Genomic DNA, 21,643 nt, shown 5'->3' on the forward strand with positions numbered 1-21,643 from the left:
CAAGTACCGTTCTCCTGGCAACCGCCAAACCCAGACTCGTCCATCAGATTGCCAGATGCGTCACTCCAGAGAACGCGTCTCCACTGCTCTAGAGTCCAGTGGCGGCGTGCTTTACACCACTGCATCCGACGCTTTGCATTGCACTTGGTGATGTATGGCTTGGATGCAGCTGCTCGGCCATGGAAACCCATTCCATGAAGCTCTCTGCGCACTGTTCTTGAGCTAATCTGAAGGCCACATGAAGTTTGAAGGTCTGTAGCGATTGACTCTGCAGAAAGTTGGCGACCTCTTCGCACTACGCGCCTCAGCATCCACTGACCCCGCTCCGTCAGTTTACGTGGCCTACCACTTACCAGCATGTTTTTGAGAGGTGGGAGTAATTTAGAGAACTGAGAGGAAACCCACATGATTTACTTACATGAACTTTTTCCAATATACTACACAATCAGCCATTTTCACACACAGTGTATGGCCAAGGAACAACACTGCCATTTCAGCCAAAAAAAAACAATAAATTAAATAAAAATACAATTGAAAAAATAATAATAATTAATTAAATAATTCACCAATTAATTAACACTTTATTGATACTTTAATTAATTAATCAATAGTTAATTAATTTCTTTTTCCAATTTAATTTTATTATATTTATTTAGTTCTTTGGCTGAAATGGTAGTGTTCCTTGGCCATACATTGTGTGTGAAAATTAATAGATAGATAGATAGATAGATAGATAGATAGATAGATAGATAGATAGATAGATAGATAGATAGATAGATAGATAGATAAAGGAGTCAGTGGTAGATGGTAGATGGTTAAGCATTCCTCTCCCTCCCTTAATTCATTTTAATTATTTTACTAATCTAATTGAATAAATCGTTAGAGCGTGTAAATAATGCACAGCGCAAGAATGCCATTGCAGCAGAAATGCACTGTGCTTTCGACAATAAAGCTCTTGCAAAGTTAAGAAGCGTTATAACGCTCTCAGGCTTAGGAGGAGCAGTTTATCTGCGATCAGCTTGCGTTCCTGCCTGAGCATTCCTGTGCTATCGATTAATCAGCCTGCGCTCCAGGAAGCGGCAGTGTGCACGTGGATAAGGTCTCGCGTAAACCGCGTACCCTGACTGCTTATTTGTTAGGTTTTGATGCTTGATGTTTTTTTCTTGTTAACGATCTTCACTGAATGTTTTTCATTTTGTAATATTAGTGACTCAGCTGGTCAGTCAGAGTGTGTAAATGGCGGACGCAGTGGTGGACAGCGATGTAGAGTGCAGAATAAGTGAAGGAGACTACGTGGTTTTGAAAAGAGGAGATGTCTACAAATCCGTGCAGGTGGAGAGGAAAAAGTGAGTAGTGTTATAGAGGTGCTATGAAGAACATGAACGAGCGATCAAACTATGAATTTACTTTATAACGAGGTTCACGCTAGCTATGGTATATTGTTTATTTCTCAGCTAGTTTGGCTAGCCACAGAGAGACTGAACTGGAGTCTCAGTAAAGCAGGCGAACTGCTAATGTTTGTTTTCGCCATTCCATTATAATGTCTTCGTTAATATTACTGCAACCCTTAAATATAGTCTATGTACATAACGGTGTGTTGTCGATTGAGGTGTCAGTGTTTACTGCAGTGTTGCCAGCTCTTTTAAGGTAAAAGTATCTACTCTATGGTCAAGAAGTCGCTTTAAGTCGCCAAATGACGTCATAGCCTAATTTGCATACTACGTATTTCTGATACGTCATTTACATTTACATATTATATGAGGTAAGAGACATGCTGTATTGCGGCGGCTGAGAAGTGCAAAACAAACTAATAAATCCAGAAACAAAATAACAAATCCCAAAACACGACGACAGTTTAGACAAATGGAAAAGGTGGGTATAGTTTGCAAATTCTTACCGCTGATTGGACGAGACATCTGTCACTTATGATACACGGAAGTACAGCTGGCTGCGGCAGTAGAAAGTGATATTAACGTGTGTATGAACGCAGCTCTGCTCTATAACGCTCCTTACATCGTTTAATCTGAAATAGTTTGGTCTTTGAAACGTACCTACAATTTTTTTTAAGGATTGCAGACTAAGCTTTATGCCATGAAACGCTATCAGTATATCCAAAATCACGGCATATGAACGTCCTTCCTCAAATTAGCCTTTTTCTTATTAAGATAAATATATATATATATATATATATTGGTGGTTAGCACGTTCACCTGGGTTCGAGTCTCGCTCCAGCTCATTGTGTGTGTGTGTGTGGTGTTTGCATGTTCTCCCCGTGCTTGGTGGGTTTCCTCCAGGTGCTCTGGTTTCCTCCCACAGTCCAAAGACATGCCACTAGGCTGATTGGAGTCTCTAAATTGCCCGTAGTGTGTGATTGTGTGAGTGAATGAGTGTGTGTGTGTGCCCTGCGATGGGTTGGCACTCCCTCCAGGGTGTATCCTGCCTTGATGCCCGATGACTCCCAAGAATAGATCGGATAAGCAGTACAGACAATGAAATGAAATATATGTTTGTTATTTTCTTTAAAAGATTTAAAGTTGGACTATTGATAAAAAAAAATGATTTAAAGTGAACGCAAAACTCCACACATGTACAAGAAATGAAGTTAGATACACAATTTCCTACTTCTTGTATATCTTGAGTGACAGATGTCTTGTCCAATCAGCGGTAAGAATTCCATTCATATATAAATATACCTACCTTTTCTGGTTTGTCTATGTTGTCGTTGTGTTTTTGGAGTTGTTATTTTGTTTTCTGATTTGTTATTTTGTTTTGCACTTCTCAGCCACCATACTCCATCCCAATTCGCTTATTTATACTGTGCACAAAGAGTACATACTATTTTGTTGAAAAAATGTACCTATTTTTGATTGTGAAGCAAACAATTATGCAAGTACTGGGACATACTAATACTCCTTGTTGCCTTTCAGCTTCTCTTCATTCATTATTCCTTATATAAATTATACTATGTTACATAATTTGCCATTCATTTGATTTATTTTTCCACATTTCATGGACATACACTATATTGCCAAAAGTATTCGCTCACCTGCCTTGACTCGCATATGAACTTAAGTGACATCCCATTCCTAATCCATAGGGTTCAATATGACGTCGGTCCACCCTTTGCAGCTATAACAGCTTCAACTCTTCTGGGAAGGCTGTCCACAAGGTTTAGGAGTGTGTTTATGGGAATTTTTGACCATTCTTCCAGAAGCACATTTGTGAGGTCACACACTGATGTTGGACGAGAAGGCCTGGCTCTCAGTCTCCACTCTAATTCATCCCAAAGGTGTTCTATCGGGTTGAGGTCAGGACTCTGTGCAGGCCAGTCAAGTTCATCCACACCAGACTCTGTCATCCATGTCTTTATGGACCTTGCTTTGTGCACTGGTGCACAGTCATGTTGGAAGAGGAAGGGGCCAGCTCCAAACTGTTCCCACAAAGTTGGGAGCATGGAATTGTCCAAAATGTCTTGGTATGCTGAAGCATTCAGAGTTCCTTTCACTGGAACTAAGGGGCCAAGCCCAGCTCCTGAAAAACAACCCCACACCATAATCCCCCCTCCACCAAACTTTACACTTGGCACAATGCAGTCAGACAAGTACCGTTCTCCTGGCAACCGCCAAACCCAGACTCGTCCATCAGATTGCCAGATGGAGAAGCGCGATTCGTCACTCCAGAGAACGCGTCTCCACTGCTCTAGAGTCCAGTGGCGGCGTGCTTTACACCACTGCATCCGACGCTTTGCATTGCACTTGGTGATGTATGGCTTGGATGCAGCTGCTCGGCCATGGAAACCCATTCCATGAAGCTCTCTGCGCACTGTTCTTGAGCTAATCTGAAGGCCACATGAAGTTTGGAGGTCTGTAGCGATTGACTCTGCAGAAAGTTGGCGACCTCTTCGCACTATGCGCCTCAGCATCCGCTGACCCCGCTCCGTCAGTTTACGTGGCCTACCACTTCATGGCTGAGTTGCTGTCGTTACCAAACACTTCCACGTTCTTATAATACAGCTGACAGTTGACTGTGGAATATTTAGGACTGATTTCACGACTGAATTTGTTGCACAGGTGGCATCCTATCACAGTTCCACGCTGGAATTCATTGAGCTCCTGAGAGCGACCCATTCTTTCACAAATGTTTGTAAAAACAGTCTGCATGCCTAGGTGCTTGATTTTATACACCTGTGGCCATGGAAGTGATTGGAACACCTCATTCTGATTATCTGGATGGGTGAGCAAATACTTTTGGCAATATAGTGTATCTCTGAAATGTGTATAAAATGCACTGAACCAAAGCCCTCTTCCTCCTTCTCCCTCAAGCCATGAGTTGTGGGCAATATTAGCTGAAGAAGCACGCTTGAAAAATCAGAAATACTAAACCATTTGGGTATCTTTGGTATACTCATTTTATTAAACTACAATTTGGGACACACTAATTCTGATTTCAGATACTAATTAGGACAGATAGAAGGAAGATTGGGATGCAGGGGCAGATTCACTGATGTAAAGGCCTGATTTTGCTGCTGCAAGCACAGTCGCACATTGTAAAGAACCGTCATTGGTCATTACGTGACCTGTTTACTCAATTAGTGCCACTGTGACCTTAGACATCCAACAACAAAACTCTGACAGCTTCTGAAAACGTTGATTAAACCTCAGGGTGTGAGCACAGCTAAAACACTCATCTAAAAGTCACTAATAAGAGGATGGCATAAAACTATTACTAAAAATGCAGTAGTGGTAATGACAGAACATAAAAAACAAAACATAGACTTTTTGTTTCTAACAAAGAACTAGAGGATGGTTTTTTAGCTTCCAGGTGTCTGGTTAGCTGATTAGTACTCTGTTCATTGAGTTTATTTGATGATATGATAAAGTGAAACTACTAAATGCTTGTCATTCACAGAGCATTACATTGCTGCAGATATGGCAAAGTCTAGTAATTTTCGTTAATCATTGGTGTGGTATCTGAAGCACATAATCTGACACGAAGAACATGCTTTATCATATAGATGTCTTATGGAATTCTGCCACGATTTACTGAGAATATTTCATACAGTGTGACTCGAAACCTTACTAAAGGAAAGATCTGGGATCTGGGTGAACTGGGTAGAAACTTTGAGTTGTGCCAAACCCCGCGGTTATGTGTCTGTTATTCCTGTGCCCTGAATCATATATTCGATAGCTTGCTTTCCAACCTTGGCAACACTGGCTGTCATGGTTTAATTTACATTCCAGCAGTGAGGGGAAAAGTCCCCATACTCATTCGCTTGTCATTTTGATGGAGAGCACTGCTGTAGTGATGATTACATCAGGCTTACACACTTATGCATACTAAACGCTAGTTTAACACTAAACGCTTTCCCAGTTTTGACCAGTCAAAATTTTGTTATGTATGTGGTTGATTAAGCCGCTGGTTGCTTATTAGTGATCATTGTATTCTAAAAGGCTTGAATAGCAAAAAACTCATTAGTTTGGGAACACTGCTTCACTGTTTTATATGCTGTATTTGTTTGTATTTTCTTATATTTGTGGTCTGTAGTGAGACATCATGAAAGTAAGGAGTTCACTGTACTATTTACACCTCCTACTTTTGTTTCTCAGGAAGATCATTTTCGAAAAACAATGGATGTTTTTGGATGCTGCCATTGGGCAACTGTACGGCTCGACGTTTGACGTGGACCCAGGAGGACACCTCGGTCTACAAAGGCCAAAAAGCACTGGCGACGACTCTGCAGGTGATTGCACGATATCAGTCTCGTTTTTGTGATAAATGTGTTAGAAAGCGCCTTGCTGTGTTTTATTAAGTCATTCTCTCTTCACAGAGGCCAAAGAAGCCGGCCAAGATAACAGACACATCGTAGATGATGGCAAATCACAGAAACTGACCAGAGATGATATTGAGTCTCTCAAAGAACAGGGGATGAAGGGCCAGGTTTGTGTTCTATTTGAATAGTTTGTGCATATGAAATCAGTTTCAGCAGTCTGCAAAAAATAAAAATACACAAAAGGAAATTCTTGCATGTCTTTTGACTTTTCTTTACTTGTATATATGGTGGCAAGACTGTTTAGGTCACATTGTCTCTGGTTTGATCCTGAGATATGTAAACTATGCATGAAGTTTTTTGTTTGTTTTACAGGAAATAATTCAGCAGCTCATAAACAACAGTACAACATTCAGGGATAAAACTGAATTTGCTCAGGAAAAATACATCAAGAAGAAAAAGAAGAAGTAAGTAAATAGGAATAGCCGTCTGGTTGATAGACAGACAGTATCGTTTCCTGTTTGATGTTCTTCTAATCTCCATGAAATGTCTCCAGGTATGAGAGCAATATCACAGTACTGAAGCCGACCTCCCGTATCCTGGCAATGATGTACCATGGCAGAGAACCTGGAAAAGTATGGTATGTCTTCAGACTAAACTTTTCAGCTCAAGCTAATCCATAATTTGTATATTGTGTGGCTTGTAACTTTCTCTTAATAGTCATTTTCTTTCCTCTGCAGTCACCTGAGATATGACACTCTGGCTCAGATGTTGACTCTGGGGAACATTCATGCAGGAAGTAAGATCATCGTGTTTGAGACATGTGCTGGACTGGTCCTCGGTTCCGTTATGGAGAGAATGGGAGGTAAGAGCAGACTTATGTACCTTAACTGTACATAATGGCAACTGACAGAAAAGATGTTATTTAGAAAAACACTCGTTTTAAATTTAATCATAAGTCTCTAAGGGTATTTCAGGGGAAAACATGACACTAATCAAAGTAATAAGCTAACAAAAATAGCATCTGTTAATTTTATGTAAGCAGCTGCGATGAATTATTTGTTTATGAATAATAAAGCGACAGCCTTTAATAACCTGAAATCAGTCAGTAACATGGGATATATGCAGAAAACCTTATTTAAAGGAAATCAGCAGGCTGTATATCAAATCTGTCTTTTAAACCTGGAATAATTGCCCCTCCATCTCTCTCATTTGTGTTCTCTTTTCAAGGACATGGCTCAGTGATCCAGATGTATCCAGGTGGTGGACCGGTCAGGGCAGGCATGGAGAGTTTCGGCTTCCCTTCACACTTCCATGAAACACTACACGAGTTTCCCTTATGTAAGGTGAACGCGCTGCTGTCAGGAACACTGAACACCGACGAGAAAGAAACAGACCCGGCGAATAACGGACAGTCCGAAGAACAGCCTGCTGCACCGTCCTCAGGCAGCTCTGAGTCACAGAGTATGGAAGTGAGCGTAGACCCTGCTGAGGCCAAGAAGATGGAGGAGAGAGAGAAGCTGCGTGAGCAAAAGGTGAGTCGGAGCAGAGTCTCCTGCACTGTGTATGAGGAATTTACAAGGTGGTCATACACTTCTATAATGTCACAGAGATTATACAGTGGATTTATTTCACAAATAACCATGATGACGCAATACACTTTTTAAAAAATATACTTATTTTGTATTCCTTTCTTTTAATCATCCTTATCCTATAGCAGCATTTTCCGGACTTTCAAATGCTGATGAGAAAACGCTCATTCAAACTGTTGTGAAAATCAGGCGCATGCATACTTTGAGATGATTCACATCATTTGCATTTCTGTGCACAGCAGTGTGGGTGACCAAATTAAAATGCAAATGCAACCCTAGGTCTGATTCTGCCATATTGAAAAAGTAATGGCAGTCTTTCAATCCGTGATTGCACCTCCTCATCCTCTTGCTACAACTCGGCCAAACGACTATCCCATCCTTTACACTGTCTTTGATGTAACCCTCTCAATCAGACACTGTGGTTGTTTCTGAAAAGTCTAAAAAATGTTCCTCTACTGATTTATTGTTAGATTACAGTTATGCTATTTGTAATATTTTATAAAAAGAGTATCAAAATACCCACATAACCCAAACTGCAAATTTTCTACATACATGTGATGTACATAATGATATTTAAATTTTTTTGTCAAGTAATGCTGGTGTACATGTACATATATCAAACCGGTTCTGGCTGTTTAACTTTATATGGATGCACTGCATTCCAACAAGATTCCTGCAGTGTGTATAAGTGTAAGTAGTTATAGTTGTTATATAGCTTATAAGTTTTGCAATACTAAGCCAGTCAAATGGAGCTCATTTTCCAATAATAATTGAAATGATGAACAGGTGACTAAGTGATGCTAGTCAGGATAGACTAGGGAATCAGGGACCATAGACAGGGTGAAGATGAGAATAAGGAGAGCAAGTCAGGATTATGAACAGGTGAGTTAGGGATGAGAGTTTTGCCGAACAGGTGAGTTAGCGATGTCAGTCATGATGAACAGGTGAGTTAGGGATGTCAGTCATGATGAACAGGTGAGTTAGGGACGATAGTCGTGATGAACATGTGAGTTAGGGATGATGGTCGTGATGAACAGGTGAGTTATGGATGATAGTCGTGGTGAACAGGTGAGTTAGGGATGAGAGTTTTGCTGAACAGGTGAGTTAGGGATGAGAGTCGTGATGAACAGGTGAGTTAGGGATGAGAGTCGTGATGAACAGGTGTGTTAGGGATGATGGTCGTGATGAACAGGTGAGTTAGGGATGATGGTCATGATGAAGAGATGAATCAACGATGCTAGTCATGAACAGGTGAGTTAGGGATGATGGTCATGATGAACAGGTGAGTTAGGGATGATGGTCATGATGAAGAGATGAATCAACGATGCTAGTCATGAACAGGTGAGTTAGGGATGATGGTCATGATGAACAGGTGAGTTAGGGATGATGGTCATGATGAACAGGTGTGTTAGGGATGATGGTCATGAACAGGTGAGTTAGGGATGATGGTCATGATGAAGAGATGAATCAACGATGCTAGTCATGAACAGGTGAGTTAGGGATGATGGTCATGATGAAGAGATGAATCAACGATGCTAGTCATGAACAGGTGAGTTAGGGATGATGGTCATGATGAACAGGTGAGTTAGGGATGATGGTCATGATGAACAGGTGAGTTAGGGATGATGGTCATGATGAACAGGTGAGTTAGGGATGATGGTCATGATGAACAGGTGTGTTAGGGATGATGGTCATGATGAACAGGTGAGTTAGGGATGATGGTCATGATGAACAGGTGAGTTAGGGATGATGGTCATGATGAACAGGTGAGTTAGGGATGATGGTCATGATGAACAGGTGAGTTAGGGATGATGGTCATGATGAACAGGTGAGTTAGGGATGATGGTCATGAACAGGTGAGTTAGGGATGATGGTCATGAACAGGTGAGTTAGGGATGATGGTCATGAACAGGTGAGTTAGGGATGATGGTCATGATGAACAGGTGAGTTAGGGATGATGGTCATGAACAGGTGAGTTAGGGATGATGGTCATGAACAGGTGAATTAGGTTGCTTTTGGAATGGAGTTTTTAGTAGTAATCACTGGTAGTGACATCATAATTTTACAGCTATAGTTTCACTTTTATTAAATCATTAAATAGTATTAGAAACGTTAAAACGCAGGTTTTTCAGATTGTAATCACATCATCATCAAGGAAAGTCTGTGTTTGTAACAGAAAGCACTGTCACTAAGCTTAATAATAATTATGATTTACCAGGCACAAGAGAAGAGGATAAGGACGGAGGAGAAGAGGAAGAGGCTGGCTGCTGCTGTTGCATTGCTGGAGGGACGAAACGCAGACGGGTGAGTCCACAGTGTTATAGCCATGTGGAGTCAGGAAATTAAAAGTGCTCTTATGTGTCAGCATAACCTGCTGTGTAGATCCAACTTTGTATCTAAATAACCTGACATGCATGTTACAAATTAATGGAAGTGTTTTTCCTCACTTTTTTGGGGGGTATCTTTTTTAATGCTAGTTTTTGCTAGTTTATTGATGCTGTATTCAAGAGCCATTGTGGCAGGCAGGCACTTTAATTTCAACAAACTAGCTAGCTAGCCATGTTTGAAAATCTAGCTAGCTGTTTACTCCATACATTCATCCAGAATTTTCGGATTCACGGTCACGCATCTCGGTGCCAGTGAGAGACAGCGTTATAAGCAGGAACCCGAAGACTCATTACTCATTACCAGATGGGATGACATTGTTGTAAGAAAGGTCAGTGTATTTCCACACTGCGCTGGTGCCTAAGGATGGATTTTCTGCCAGTAAAGCATTTCTCTTGTTCCATGTCTGTGGTGGAACATGAATACTGTGCATGGCTAGACTGAATAGCTTATTTCGTATTTGTCAAAATGACACGCGGCCTTCACGATTTTGCATCAATGCGTTTAAAATTGAGGAAAAGACAGGAGGTTCTCGGTTAACGCAACCCCTGTTCAAGTTGTGAAAATACCCTAACATACTGTAGTACTTCTCCGCTCCAAAGAATCTAACGATCCAGTGGTGATATATTGCTGCCTTTGATCATGTGTCATTGAGCCTAATCTCATATTGCATTGATTTCATGCCTGTAAAGTTGTTTTACTGTCCTTCATTCATCCAGCCATATTCTTTATGTACTTCAGAAAATGAGTTGTGTTGAATTGCTGAATTTGCATGGTCTAAGTGTTGAATGAATTTTTCACTTCAGGTTAGTGATCGCCAGCCGCTTCCACCCCTGTCCCGTGCTGCTGGGATTACTCAGATTTGTGGCACCATCCAGACCATTTGTAGTGTTTTGCCAGTACAGAGAGGTAATGATTTGCTTATTGCTTTTTGCATTTCAAACCGTGATGATTGCGCTGTAATATTTAATTCTTTTTGCTTTTTTTTAACAGCCATTAATTGAATGTTACACAAAGCTCAGGGAGCAGGGTGGAGCCATTAATCTCAAATTGACGGATTCTTGGCTCAGGCATTACCAGGTGATTTGAATTTTTAATTTATGATGTTTGTAATATTATATCGTCTGTCCATATCTGGTATATGGGGTTCTCATCGTTCAAAAGTATACAGTACGTGACCAGAAATATGTGGACTCATGACATAGGACACCTAGGAGAGGCTCTAGGCATTTTGCATCACTGTGTAGGATGAGCCCTATGGATAGATAGACAGCCATCATATGGAATTGATCACCCTTTACTGCTACAACATCCTCCACTGTTTGGAAAAGGCTTTCTACTAGATTTTTTGCCCTTTCAGCCAAAAGAACAGTGTTGTGCTGGAACAGGTTTGGGTCCCTTAATTCCACTGATGGAAAATATTAAAACTACAGCATACAGAGACATCTTCCAGTTTTCTGGCAATAGTTTTGGAATGAACCTTATGGATTTGATGGTCAGATGCCCTCATACTTTTGGCTATATTGTAGAATTCTATGACACGGTGATGGCTGATTGGACAGATCATATTAAGAAGGACTTAATAATCCCAAGTAGTATCTGGTCAACTTTCCATTGATTGGCAGAACAGAAGAAAGCTGAAATAAATATCCTTATCCACAGATGGGCTACTGATCATTCCTTTTTACAGTTTTTTATTTGTGACTATGTGCATAAATAACTTATTGGTTGAAATGTAATGCTTAATCAGTATCATTACTCTAAAGTCTGTAACTTTGCTCCAGGTTTTGCCAAATAGAACTCATCCAGTGCTGCTGATGAGTGGAGGTGGAGGATATCTACTCTCTGGAATCACAGTCTCTACAGATGTCGCCACATCAGGAGCTCCACGAAAAACTGGCGAGCCAGCTGCAAAAAGGATCAAGCTAGATGAGATTAGCAGCTTGAGTAACAGTTCTGCATAGCCTTTTTTTTTTTATTGGTCTAAATTATTTTAATGAGAACAAACCAAATTGCTCCCTCTTCAAGGAGAAATCCAATGTTACATGGCTGTTTAATTTGATAGTTTTGTTTATTATCTACGCTTTCATTCTTCTAAGAGCCAGTATTTCATCACGGAGCTATTTAACATCTTTTATTTAAGCACTATAAATGTGAATGCTTGCATTCTCACCATCCATTATAGTAGTGCGATAATCAATAAAATGTGACATTAATGGAAATATAGCATTGCCCTTTTCTTCAATATTAAGCCATAACTTCTGATGAGATTAAAATGTGGTTAACTGTTTTTGGTCCCACTGTTTATTTGATGCATACAACCATAGCAAACAGGAATTTACACAGCAAACAGACTTGGAGACAAGTATTACAAGTATCACATGGCATGCTTTTGGTTTTTAACAAAGTTCACAAATACACAAGATAAACAATAATCATCATTCATTTTTTTGTGCTTTTTCTTTAGCTGTTTCTTTCTTACAGATAAAGCTGAATCTAATACATATTTAGGCTGTATATTGTTTAAGCAGGCATCTATTATAAGGCCTATACTGTCACTTCACATTAAAAAAGTATTACAAACAAACACAGTTATGAGTTAAGTGTGCGTTAATTAATCCAAAAGCAGCCCAAAGCAGCATCACACAAAGCCTCTGGAAAGTCATAATAAGGGGGTGTCAGATGTTTCTTGTATGGTTGGTTTACTTCTCGCTTCAACCAAGACTAGTTCATTTGTGCTCGTTGCTCCACAGAGGCGAGTTTCTCCAGTTCTTTTAGCTGAGGAGACAGGAGAGAGAATACACATTTTTACTAGGGAGTTAATGAGATGGAACGGTTTGTTGCTGATTGTAGTTTATATCACAGTTTGATTGCTCCCTTTGTGTTTCCTCGCTGTTCAGTAAAATTTTTCTGCAAAGCTCCCATGTGGTGAAAAAGTGTCTGTCAGCATGATAAATGATACTCTAAGCCTGCTGTAGAATAGTAGCCACCTGTCTTGTTGAAATGAAGAACAAGTGACCACTCTGTATGATCTAGTGTTGGCACCAGTAGGGATGATGATTCTAGTGTTATTTTATTAGCGCGTCTGGGTTGACACAAGTGGTTACAAGGGAGTCATTGAAGCTATGTGGTAATTATTGTATTTGGTACAGTCAACACCAAAAGCACTAAGAGAAAGGTTTTGCACTATGCTCCCAAACACTTCCTTATATTGATCAGAGATTCTGCTTGTACAGTTTTAATTCTCACTTTAAGCCATGGAATGCAATGTCCTTTTGCAAAAAGAACCGTATATTGTATTCTTTTCTAGATAAAAGTTAATTTTTATATGTATTCCAACACTGCAATGAAAACACGGCTAATAGAGTAAATGTCTAATAAGTGTTCTCACATTCTCTCATTGAATTTGTTTCATTTTGGACTGCTTAATTTACCTCTTCTGAAGTAAGAGCCCTCTGGTGGAGGTAAGCCTTTTCCCCTTCATTTGACTCCTTTTCAGACAGTAGATCCATCTTGTATCGGAGAGCATTGGCAAGCTCCTTCAGTTTCTCTGAGGGACCCTCATTTTCCTCAGCACTCCGCTTATACCAGGCTGGATGATAGTATCCTCTGTAAATCCAGGGATTGCGCTTGTCATAAACCTCACCGTCTTTCAGTAGACGTTCATTTCCTTTCTTGGTCAGGTATCTCAGCTCTGCCTCTTTCTCCTGCTTCTTTTCCTCAGCATCATTATGGTGCCTTTTCTGCTCCTCTTGGGTGTCATAAGGATGCTTGTTTTCATTTAGCTCTTGGGCGATTAGCTCTTCCTCTTCTTCCTCAGGTGAACGGCGCTTGGAAGGCTCCAGTGAGTGGTGGAGGTTTGCATCATTTTCATTCTCAAATTTACCTTGCTTGTGAAAGAACTTCATGTTCTGGCCCTTATAGCTAGGCTTCCATACTCTTTTCTCCCTCTCTTCACTCTCCTCTGACCCCTCCTCTAACCCTCTGGTCCATGAGACCCTTTTGTTGTTCCCCTCACTGTCCATTTCTTCATTAGAGGAATCACCATCATGTTTGTGGTGTTTCTTGTGGTAGTATTGTTGGATTGGATTCCAGTATTGTTTAGCATTCTCCTCTTCTTCGAACCTCTTCTCTTGAGAGTTAAGTTGTGCAAAATCTTCATTTGATGTGGCATCATACCCTTTGTAATGGTTTTTGTGAGGTTTCCAAAGTTGCTTCTCTGTCCCCCTGTCTTCATCATGGTACCTTTTATAAACATAGCTTGGGAAGTCTTCTTGGCTTCGATCATAGTCAGGATCATCACGCCTTTCCTTACTGGTCAAGAAGAGGTGCCTTTTGTGGTCATAAGTTGGAAATTCTTCTTGGCTTCGCTCATTGTCCTGATACTCACGTTTATCTTTTGTGGAAAATAAACTGTATCTTTTTTGAGGGAATTCCTCTTGGCTCCTTTCATAGTCTGGGTCTTCACGTTTTTCTTTGCTTGTTAATATATAGTGTCTTTTGTAATAATTTGGAAATTCTTCCTGGCTCCGTTCTTCATCGATTTCTTCACGCTTTTCCTGATTTGTCTTGAGAATTTCGTTAACGATTTCTTGTACCCTGGCATTCGACTCCCTTTCTTGACTTTTCTCATCCTGCTCTGGGGGAATTACTTCTTCATTCTTTCTCATAAGCTGAGCATGGCTGAGATCTACATTAGGATGTAGATATAAACATGAATGGTATTTGCATCATAGGTGATGTACTGGGATTAACTTATACATCCATCAACTAATTAAATCAACCATAACACCAGGTTAGTATTTCAAGATGAATGCATCAGGTTGTCACGACATTATAGAGTATGATACTTGCCTTGATTTTGAAGAATGTCTTTACATTCTGGTTGCAGAGACGTGTCCTCTGATTTGGATATTGCCTTAAGCAAGACCTCCATCATACACGGAATGATCTTAAGTGAAAAAAATAAAGATATTTTTAATTGTACAGGAGATTTTAACAGTGTTAACAAAGACCAAATGTGGCATACCAGTTTGTTCTTCTTGTCATCTGGTTCTAGAGGTGAAGACTTGCTTTCTGTGGGTTTAAAGCATAATATTTTTGTACATTTCTTTGATTAGAAAGTAAATAAATGTTTACGTTGATGGTCATTTTGATGATCGTGTATTTCGGAATAAGAAAGTAGCAGCTGCAGTGCTGAAGAGGTGAGAGATGAACCTCTCAGAAAATGTACTTGGAAGCAGCAGAGATGTAGGTGATGAATTTAAGATTTAAATTCTGGATTTAAGAACCAACAGCCAGTGGTAATAAAGAATTTTCCAGTCTTCACACTTAGTTCTATCTTATGCAATACAAACAAGAGTTTTATACACCTCTGTCTTGCTGTGACGCTGACCGTGGTGCTGAAATGTGTACATGCGGTATTACACTTACTGCAGTGAAATTATTTGTGAAAGAAAGAAAAATCGGTATGACTTACCTGCCAAGAGGGACAAAGTCACGACAAAGAGAAACAGAAGCTTCATGATAAAAAAAATTCTGCAATGTTAACAAAAGCCCGGATCTGAAATATCAAAAACCAAAAAGCCAAAGCTCCTGCCTGCACCACAGAGCGCGCGAGACTCGTTATGTTCGAACAGCGCAGGAACGATCAGGTCTCCGCGCGAGTGGGCGGAGTCTCCAAAACCTGCGTCACGGCCCGGTGATGAGGGCTCGCGGGAGCCCGTTTTATATCTGTAAGAAGCGGTCAAAACACGCAGACATGTAATATTCATGAGCTCATTCGATCCTTGAAATAAAACGAAGCCTTGTTGAAAATAATGGTAACTGAGCATTTTTGTGTTGAATATGTTGAGGCTAGAAGTGTGGGTGGCAGCTGATGCTCAAAAAAAAAAGCTTTATTGTTCTAAATGCCACCCCAACTTTTATCTCATATCACCTACACTTTTTGGCCAAACATTTGTTTATGCCTGCACATCACATCACACCCACATGTGTTCCATCCCAAACTGTTGTCACCTCTTTGGAAGCACACTGTTGTCTAGAATGCCTTTGTCTGCTGTAGCATTAAGATTCCCTTCACTGCAACTAAAAGGCCCAAACCTGTTTCAGCATGATAATGCCCCAGTACACAAAGCCATGTGCATGAAAACAAAGTTTGCCAAGTTTGGAATGGAAGAAGAACTCCTGCACGGAGTCCTGACCTCAAAACCACTGACTGCACCTCACTAATGCTTTTGTGACTGAATGAGCACAAATCTCTACAGTCACCCTCGAAAGTCTAATAAAACGCTTTATCAGATGAGTGTATAACAGCAAAAATGGGAGTAAATCTGGACATCAAGCACACATGGCTGCGATGGTCAGGTGTCCATATACTTTTGGCCTTATAGTGTATCTGGAAGGTTGCTTATTACTTGTTGATTGAAATAATCCCGGTGGAGTTCATCGCATCCTTAGGAAGCCAATACAGTGGTGTCATTAGAGCAAGTATAATTTCTGCATTTGAATCTCACCCTTTACATAATTAAGTGGTACCACCAGTTAGTGTGCACTTGCCACCCCTTGCCAACCTCAGGTCATAAACCTGGCTTAAAGAAACTCTGAACACAGTTTATGAATAATTCAGATATTGCAATTGATATTGTGCATATTAGTTAATGTATTAACAACAGTACTTTGTTCCACACAGCCTTTATCATAACGGCTAATAAACTGTGTAAGTGTGTCTTATATCTTTTCCTCTGCCAAACTCTGCAGTATCACCCTTAAAAAATGCTGTAGAATTCTCTGGTAGTCAGTTATATAAGAATGTTTCCCCTGTGAAAGGCTTCACAAGGAATACCAGAAATGAAACGGTGCATTTTGTACAGCCCTACAAACTTCAGTTTCTGTTTGCAGATGATGTGATGCATGTGTTTCAAATAGGGTAATGCGTATATTTAGGCAGAGCAGATATGTGTGAAGTCAAGCATAGCTCATTTAATGTACGGTCTTATTTCCCAATACAGCTGTATAAGATCCAAATCATCCACCCCACATGTACCTGTGAATAATGAATCTCATGGCACAGAAGCAATTTCCTTTTTGAGGAAAGAGTTACTTATTGAAATATCTTGATGTTCATATGGGAAACATTCTGTGACAGTCACATTGCATCATCTCCAGAGGGAAACTGAAATGTTTTGAGCTAGAAGCCTACAGAATGCGGTGTTGTTTAGCCTGGCGCACATTGTCACTAGTGTTCCTTGTCGTGATCTGTAAATATCTGTGATGCATAGCCTACTGTGCAGCTAATATTCATTTGAGTTGTAACTGCTCCTGATGCAGACTATGGTGCCTAATTAATTCCACTTGCATAATTGCTTGAAGACACAAAAATGACCAGACACTCATAAACAATGGCAATCAGAAATGAATCTCATGAATGTATCAGCCAGAGGCCTGCTTAATTATGATTATGATTAGGAAGCAATTCAATGCTTCAAATGGCAGTAAGTATTTAATTCCTGCAGGATTATGGCAGAGGAACCATTGGGACTAATATAGAATGATGGTATGAACTGGTACACTTCTGAAACACTTACAGTTCATTGCTACATCAGGTTCAGAGCTGAAAACTGTGTCTAGGGTGTACGGTTTGCACGTTGGTTTAATTATGGATTATATTTTTGTTTTTCATTCAAAAACTATAAAAAAAAAAATATTTTTTTTATACCAATTAGCTCTGTCTTTAGTGATTTTTTTTCTTCTACCAGCAAGCCTGGTTGAGCTCACAAAGCACTTGATAATTAGCTGATGAGTGTCTCAAAAAAAAAAAAAAAAGTCCCCCTAAGGTTTGAGTTGAGAACCAATGATTTAGACCATTGGTACTGAACGAGACTGGACAGAAGAAAGGGGTGAATAAGGCATGCTAATGTACATAAAAACATAAAAAGCAATGCAGTGTAATGTTTGTATCGTTGATTAGAAATGAACTGACCCTTGCTTCTTCTGTTCTCTCATGGTGAAGCATGGCTTGTATACTCAGCGCTCTATGCAGGCTTTATGTACCCCTATGCAGGCTGCTTTACAATTTCATGTTCTTAACAGCTGCAATGTGAAGAACTACACAGTCATCGTTTCTGTTATGCTGTCAATATTTAATGCAGCCATAAATTTTGGAGATTTAATAGACAATATCAGTGTGTGAATGAGAAGTCAGCTGTATTTACAAAACCAGTTACATGAAACAAACAAAATTGCATGCAGTGCACGGATGTGTTTAATGCAAAGTGCATGGAAAGAAGATATCTTTTAGTCTTGGATATATCAGAAAACAGTACTAATAATGAACTTGCTTTTCTTGATGTGCAGTGAAACTTTATTTGTTATAGTGAAATATGTTACACACACCCTTTACACGCTTGTTAATATAATTATTTAAATAAATGGGTTTACTTTCTCATTCATTCTTGGGGAGAAGAATTTATTCATCGAATGAACATTCTATTTAAAGGGTTTATGTACAAGCTAGTTGTTGTTGCCATGGTTGCTTTGAAGTCATGATATGATCTTCTCTCTTTATGTCACAGTTATTCTAACTGCTAACTTTTTCCTTATTATAAATCACATAAGAATATTTAGGGTTTCTGACAGCTCACTATACTAAAGCAACCCCCCCCCCATCATTTTTTGTTAGTTCTATACATGAGTTAATTTTGGTTCTTGTACTTGTTTTTTATGGAAATTGTAATTTGAGTTTGTGCTGTGCTTTTTCATTTTCTCTTTGTGCAGAAGGCTCTTTTGATTGAAGACAACACAGGGAGGTGGGTACTGTCTATTCTAATGCTCACAGACACTTTTCCAGGTGTGCAATGAAAGCACTCTGCTAACTTATGCATTCAGGGTTAGGAAAGGCCAGAGCACAATGTGTCTAGCTGTTGTTTTTTGTTGTTGTTTTTTTTACTGTGATGGGCCTGCATTGTACCATACAGTTCCTGCCTTTGTCTCATATCTCCCACAATTAGAGGATGATTACCTCTACAACATTTAGTAGATGCTTTTATCCAGAGTGACTTACAAAAATACTTTATATAAATTCTTATATTAGGGTCTAAGAATAACATTAAGGTAAAACACTGTTTAAATGGGATTTACAAATTAGTGGTACTGAAATACACTATATTGCCAAAAGTTTTGGGACACCCCTCCAAATCATTGAATTCAGGTGTTGTTTTTCAGGAGTTGGGCTTGGGCCCTTTAGTTCCAGTGTAAGGAACTCTTAATGCTTCAGCATACCAAGATATTTTGGACAATTTCATGCTCCCAACATTGTGGGAACAGTTTGGGGATGACCCCTTCCTGTTCCAACATGACTGCACACCAGTGCACAAAGCAAGGTCCATAAAGACATGGATGAGCGAGTTTGGTGTGGAGGAACTTCACAGAGTCCTGACCTCAACCTGCGAGAACACCTTTGGGATAAATTAGAGACTTTGAGCCAAAATGTCTTGGTAAGCTTGGTAAGCATTAAGAGTTCCTTTCACAGGGGCCAAGCTCAAACCCTGAAAAACAACAACAACAATTTGGAGGGGTGTCCCAAAACTTTTGGCAATATAGTGTATTTTACTTACACCTTACAACAAAAAATAGACTAAAAGCATCGCAGCCCAAACATCTATAATAATAGGAAATTGACATGGACAAAAATACTGAGGTTTCTGTGGCTGCAAATGTATGCATTTATACCCAATAAGTCCAGTGTAAGATAAATAATCCATGAACCAAGCTTTTTTACGAGCACTGAAATTCTATGAAAGCCTCCTCTAGAGCTTTCATTATTAGATAGATAAAAAGAAGAAGTCGTTTCGACACACCATGAGCAGATATTCTCTTTATTCTGAGGTGCAAAGTTTTTAATAATACATCTAAGTCGCTTAGACAAGCTGCTGCCACAGAAGATGTCACACTATGTCCCTATATATGAGCCGGAAGAAGTGGTTGTCTGTTTTTTTCCCTTTATGGTGATGTCTTTTACACAGAAGCTAGCATCTCTTGCTTTCTGTGAAGGAAAATGATCAAACATTAAAGAACTGTCAAAGGCATTAACATAAACTAGAGTTAGAGTGACAAGAGTCACTATGTACTTGTTTGTCATAATTTGCCGGCTTGGTGCTGTCATACATTTGTCAAGACAGTGATGAACAATTAATGTCTCCTGTACTGCCAATTTGCATGGGCAATCTAACAGTCATGGTGTGTCCATCAGTAAAAGTAATGTACATAACTGAATATGAAAAAATGAAATTGTGGGAAAAATTCATATACTGCAACTACAAGGTGTCCTATATAAATATGATAGATAGATAGATAGATAGATAGATAGATAGATAGATAGATAGATAGATAGATAGATAGATAGATAGATAGATAGATAGATAGATAGATAGATAGAATACTTTTAATCATTCAAATGGAGGCAGCAGTCACAAGGTTGTGATGGGCCTTAACAGGAAACATTACAAGCACATCACACACAACACTGCTGCCACTGGGAAGTTGGAAGAGACGACTCCATGCAGGTTTACAAAGATATACCACTCGTGGAGAATGTTTAAATAAAGCTAATTTTTCTATAAATAAATAAATAAATAAATAAATAAAAAGTGCTAATTTCCCCTGTGCATGAAGACTTTTGAGGCTCCCTTAACTAAAACCCATATTTCTTTAAATGTTAACCTTAATCTCTGACTACAACACACATAAATTAGCATTGGTTAACTACAGCTCTGAATGTGTACTGACTTTATCTTACATCCTGCAGCTTTAAGATAATTTGACTGTACAGCGTTTCTCTTTTACTTTTTTACGTCAGACTGCAGACATACTGCAAAGCTTTCTTAATTCAACAGTAAACTCGAGGGATAGATTCAAAATTCATCACTTACATCCTGAATTCATACATTTTTATAATGCTGGTAAATGTAATGTAATCAATTTGAATTGAGTTGAAAACAATGTCTAGAATACAGAATTACTAAGTAGTTTCATTTAGATATTGTGACAGGGTTTATCACTATAATGTTTATTAGAACAAAAGGAGACACCCAATACTCCATTTGTTTAACTTCAGGCTAATAGAGATAAACAAGGAAATAAAACAAAATACTCGTGGCATCTTTGTAGCCATGCAAGGAAAGACAGGAATGCATACTTTATGTTAGAAGTCTATAGTCAGTGTTTGAGTCCTGAAAATCTAGTGCGTCTTTAAATCCATAAAACGAGTCAACTCTGAATGGTTCATGCATCATGTTTGATTTTCAAGTCTGATTACTGCTAAAAAGAGGCAGATCAGATTGACAGCCTCAAATGTGCAGTCGTCAGAGCCTTGTGCCCTTTCCCTTCTTAATCTAATCTGGGGAAAGGGTGATAAATTGGATCTTGCAGGTATCTATTTAACCCCTATTGATAATGAACGCATGTTTGCTCAACACATCTTTGCTTGATGTAAGCTGGTATTTTGCTGACAAATAATGAATCCTAATGCAAAGAATTCATTAAACAATATTGACCTCTTTAACTGACCTTTGTCTCATTAGATTTCAATTTGATTTTATAATTGGTTAAGTAGATCAATGTCTATATAGGGTGCATTCCTAACCAGTCACAGTGTGATATAAAGAGTTAGTGGATTTTTAATGAATGAATTCACTTTAGTCACTTGACTGGTGGACTCAACCGGCTGCATATTGCCTTAAAGATATAAAGTTATCACCTCAGGTATTCTGCACCAGTTCAGGAAGAAATATACAGTGGCAAAAATGCACGATGGCAAAAAAGCACAATGGCAAAATAGCTGCTGTAGATGTTAGTTAGTTATTTAGTTAGTTAGTTAGTTAGTTAGTTAGTTAGTTAGTTA

General features: G+C 39.3%; 2 protein-coding genes across 2 annotated transcripts; one reads left to right on the top strand and one right to left on the bottom strand.

Moving 5' to 3' along the window:
* Positions 1-1,057: 1,057 nt before the first annotated feature.
* trmt6 (tRNA methyltransferase 6 non-catalytic subunit) lies at positions 1,058-12,034 on the top strand. The gene is made up of 11 exons (XM_058379725.1): positions 1,058-1,346; positions 5,607-5,740; positions 5,828-5,937; positions 6,143-6,234; positions 6,324-6,407; positions 6,508-6,632; positions 6,998-7,302; positions 9,578-9,663; positions 10,551-10,653; positions 10,738-10,824; positions 11,529-12,034. Exons 1-11 carry the CDS (start codon positions 1,237-1,239, stop codon positions 11,706-11,708), a joined length of 1,416 nt encoding a protein of 471 aa, XP_058235708.1. The 5' UTR covers positions 1,058-1,236; the 3' UTR covers positions 11,709-12,034.
* chgb (chromogranin B) lies at positions 12,021-15,439 on the bottom strand. The gene is made up of 5 exons (XM_058379724.1): positions 15,224-15,439; positions 14,774-14,820; positions 14,599-14,695; positions 13,179-14,434; positions 12,021-12,522 (listed from the first exon to the last, which is right to left on the bottom strand). Exons 1-5 carry the CDS (start codon positions 15,267-15,269, stop codon positions 12,469-12,471), a joined length of 1,500 nt encoding a protein of 499 aa, XP_058235707.1. The 5' UTR covers positions 15,270-15,439; the 3' UTR covers positions 12,021-12,468.
* Positions 15,440-21,643: the final 6,204 nt, after the last annotated feature.

The sequence above is a fragment of the Hemibagrus wyckioides genome, linkage group LG25, assembly GCF_019097595.1.
Source record: "Hemibagrus wyckioides isolate EC202008001 linkage group LG25, SWU_Hwy_1.0, whole genome shotgun sequence".
Taxonomy (NCBI): domain Eukaryota; kingdom Metazoa; phylum Chordata; class Actinopteri; order Siluriformes; family Bagridae; genus Hemibagrus; species Hemibagrus wyckioides.

Excerpts from the sequence above, each read along its gene's own strand:
- trmt6 (XM_058379725.1), top strand. The coding sequence starts at position 1,237 with ATGGCGGACGCAGTGGTGGACAGCGATGTAGAGTGCAGAATAAGTGAA. Across the intron at positions 5,938-6,142 it reads AACAGGGGATGAAGGGCCAG|GAAATAATTCAGCAGCTCAT; the intron begins GTTTGTGTTCTA and ends TTTGTTTTACAG. Across the intron at positions 7,303-9,577 it reads AGAAGCTGCGTGAGCAAAAG|GCACAAGAGAAGAGGATAAG; the intron begins GTGAGTCGGAGC and ends ATGATTTACCAG.
- chgb (XM_058379724.1), bottom strand. The coding sequence starts at position 15,269 with ATGAAGCTTCTGTTTCTCTTTGTCGTGACTTTGTCCCTCTTGGCAG. Across the intron at positions 14,821-15,223 it reads GACTTTGTCCCTCTTGGCAG|AAAGCAAGTCTTCACCTCTA; the intron begins GTAAGTCATACC and ends TTAAACCCACAG. Across the intron at positions 12,523-13,178 it reads GGGCTCTTACTTCAGAAGAG|CTAAAAGAACTGGAGAAACT; the intron begins GTAAATTAAGCA and ends CTGTCTCCTCAG.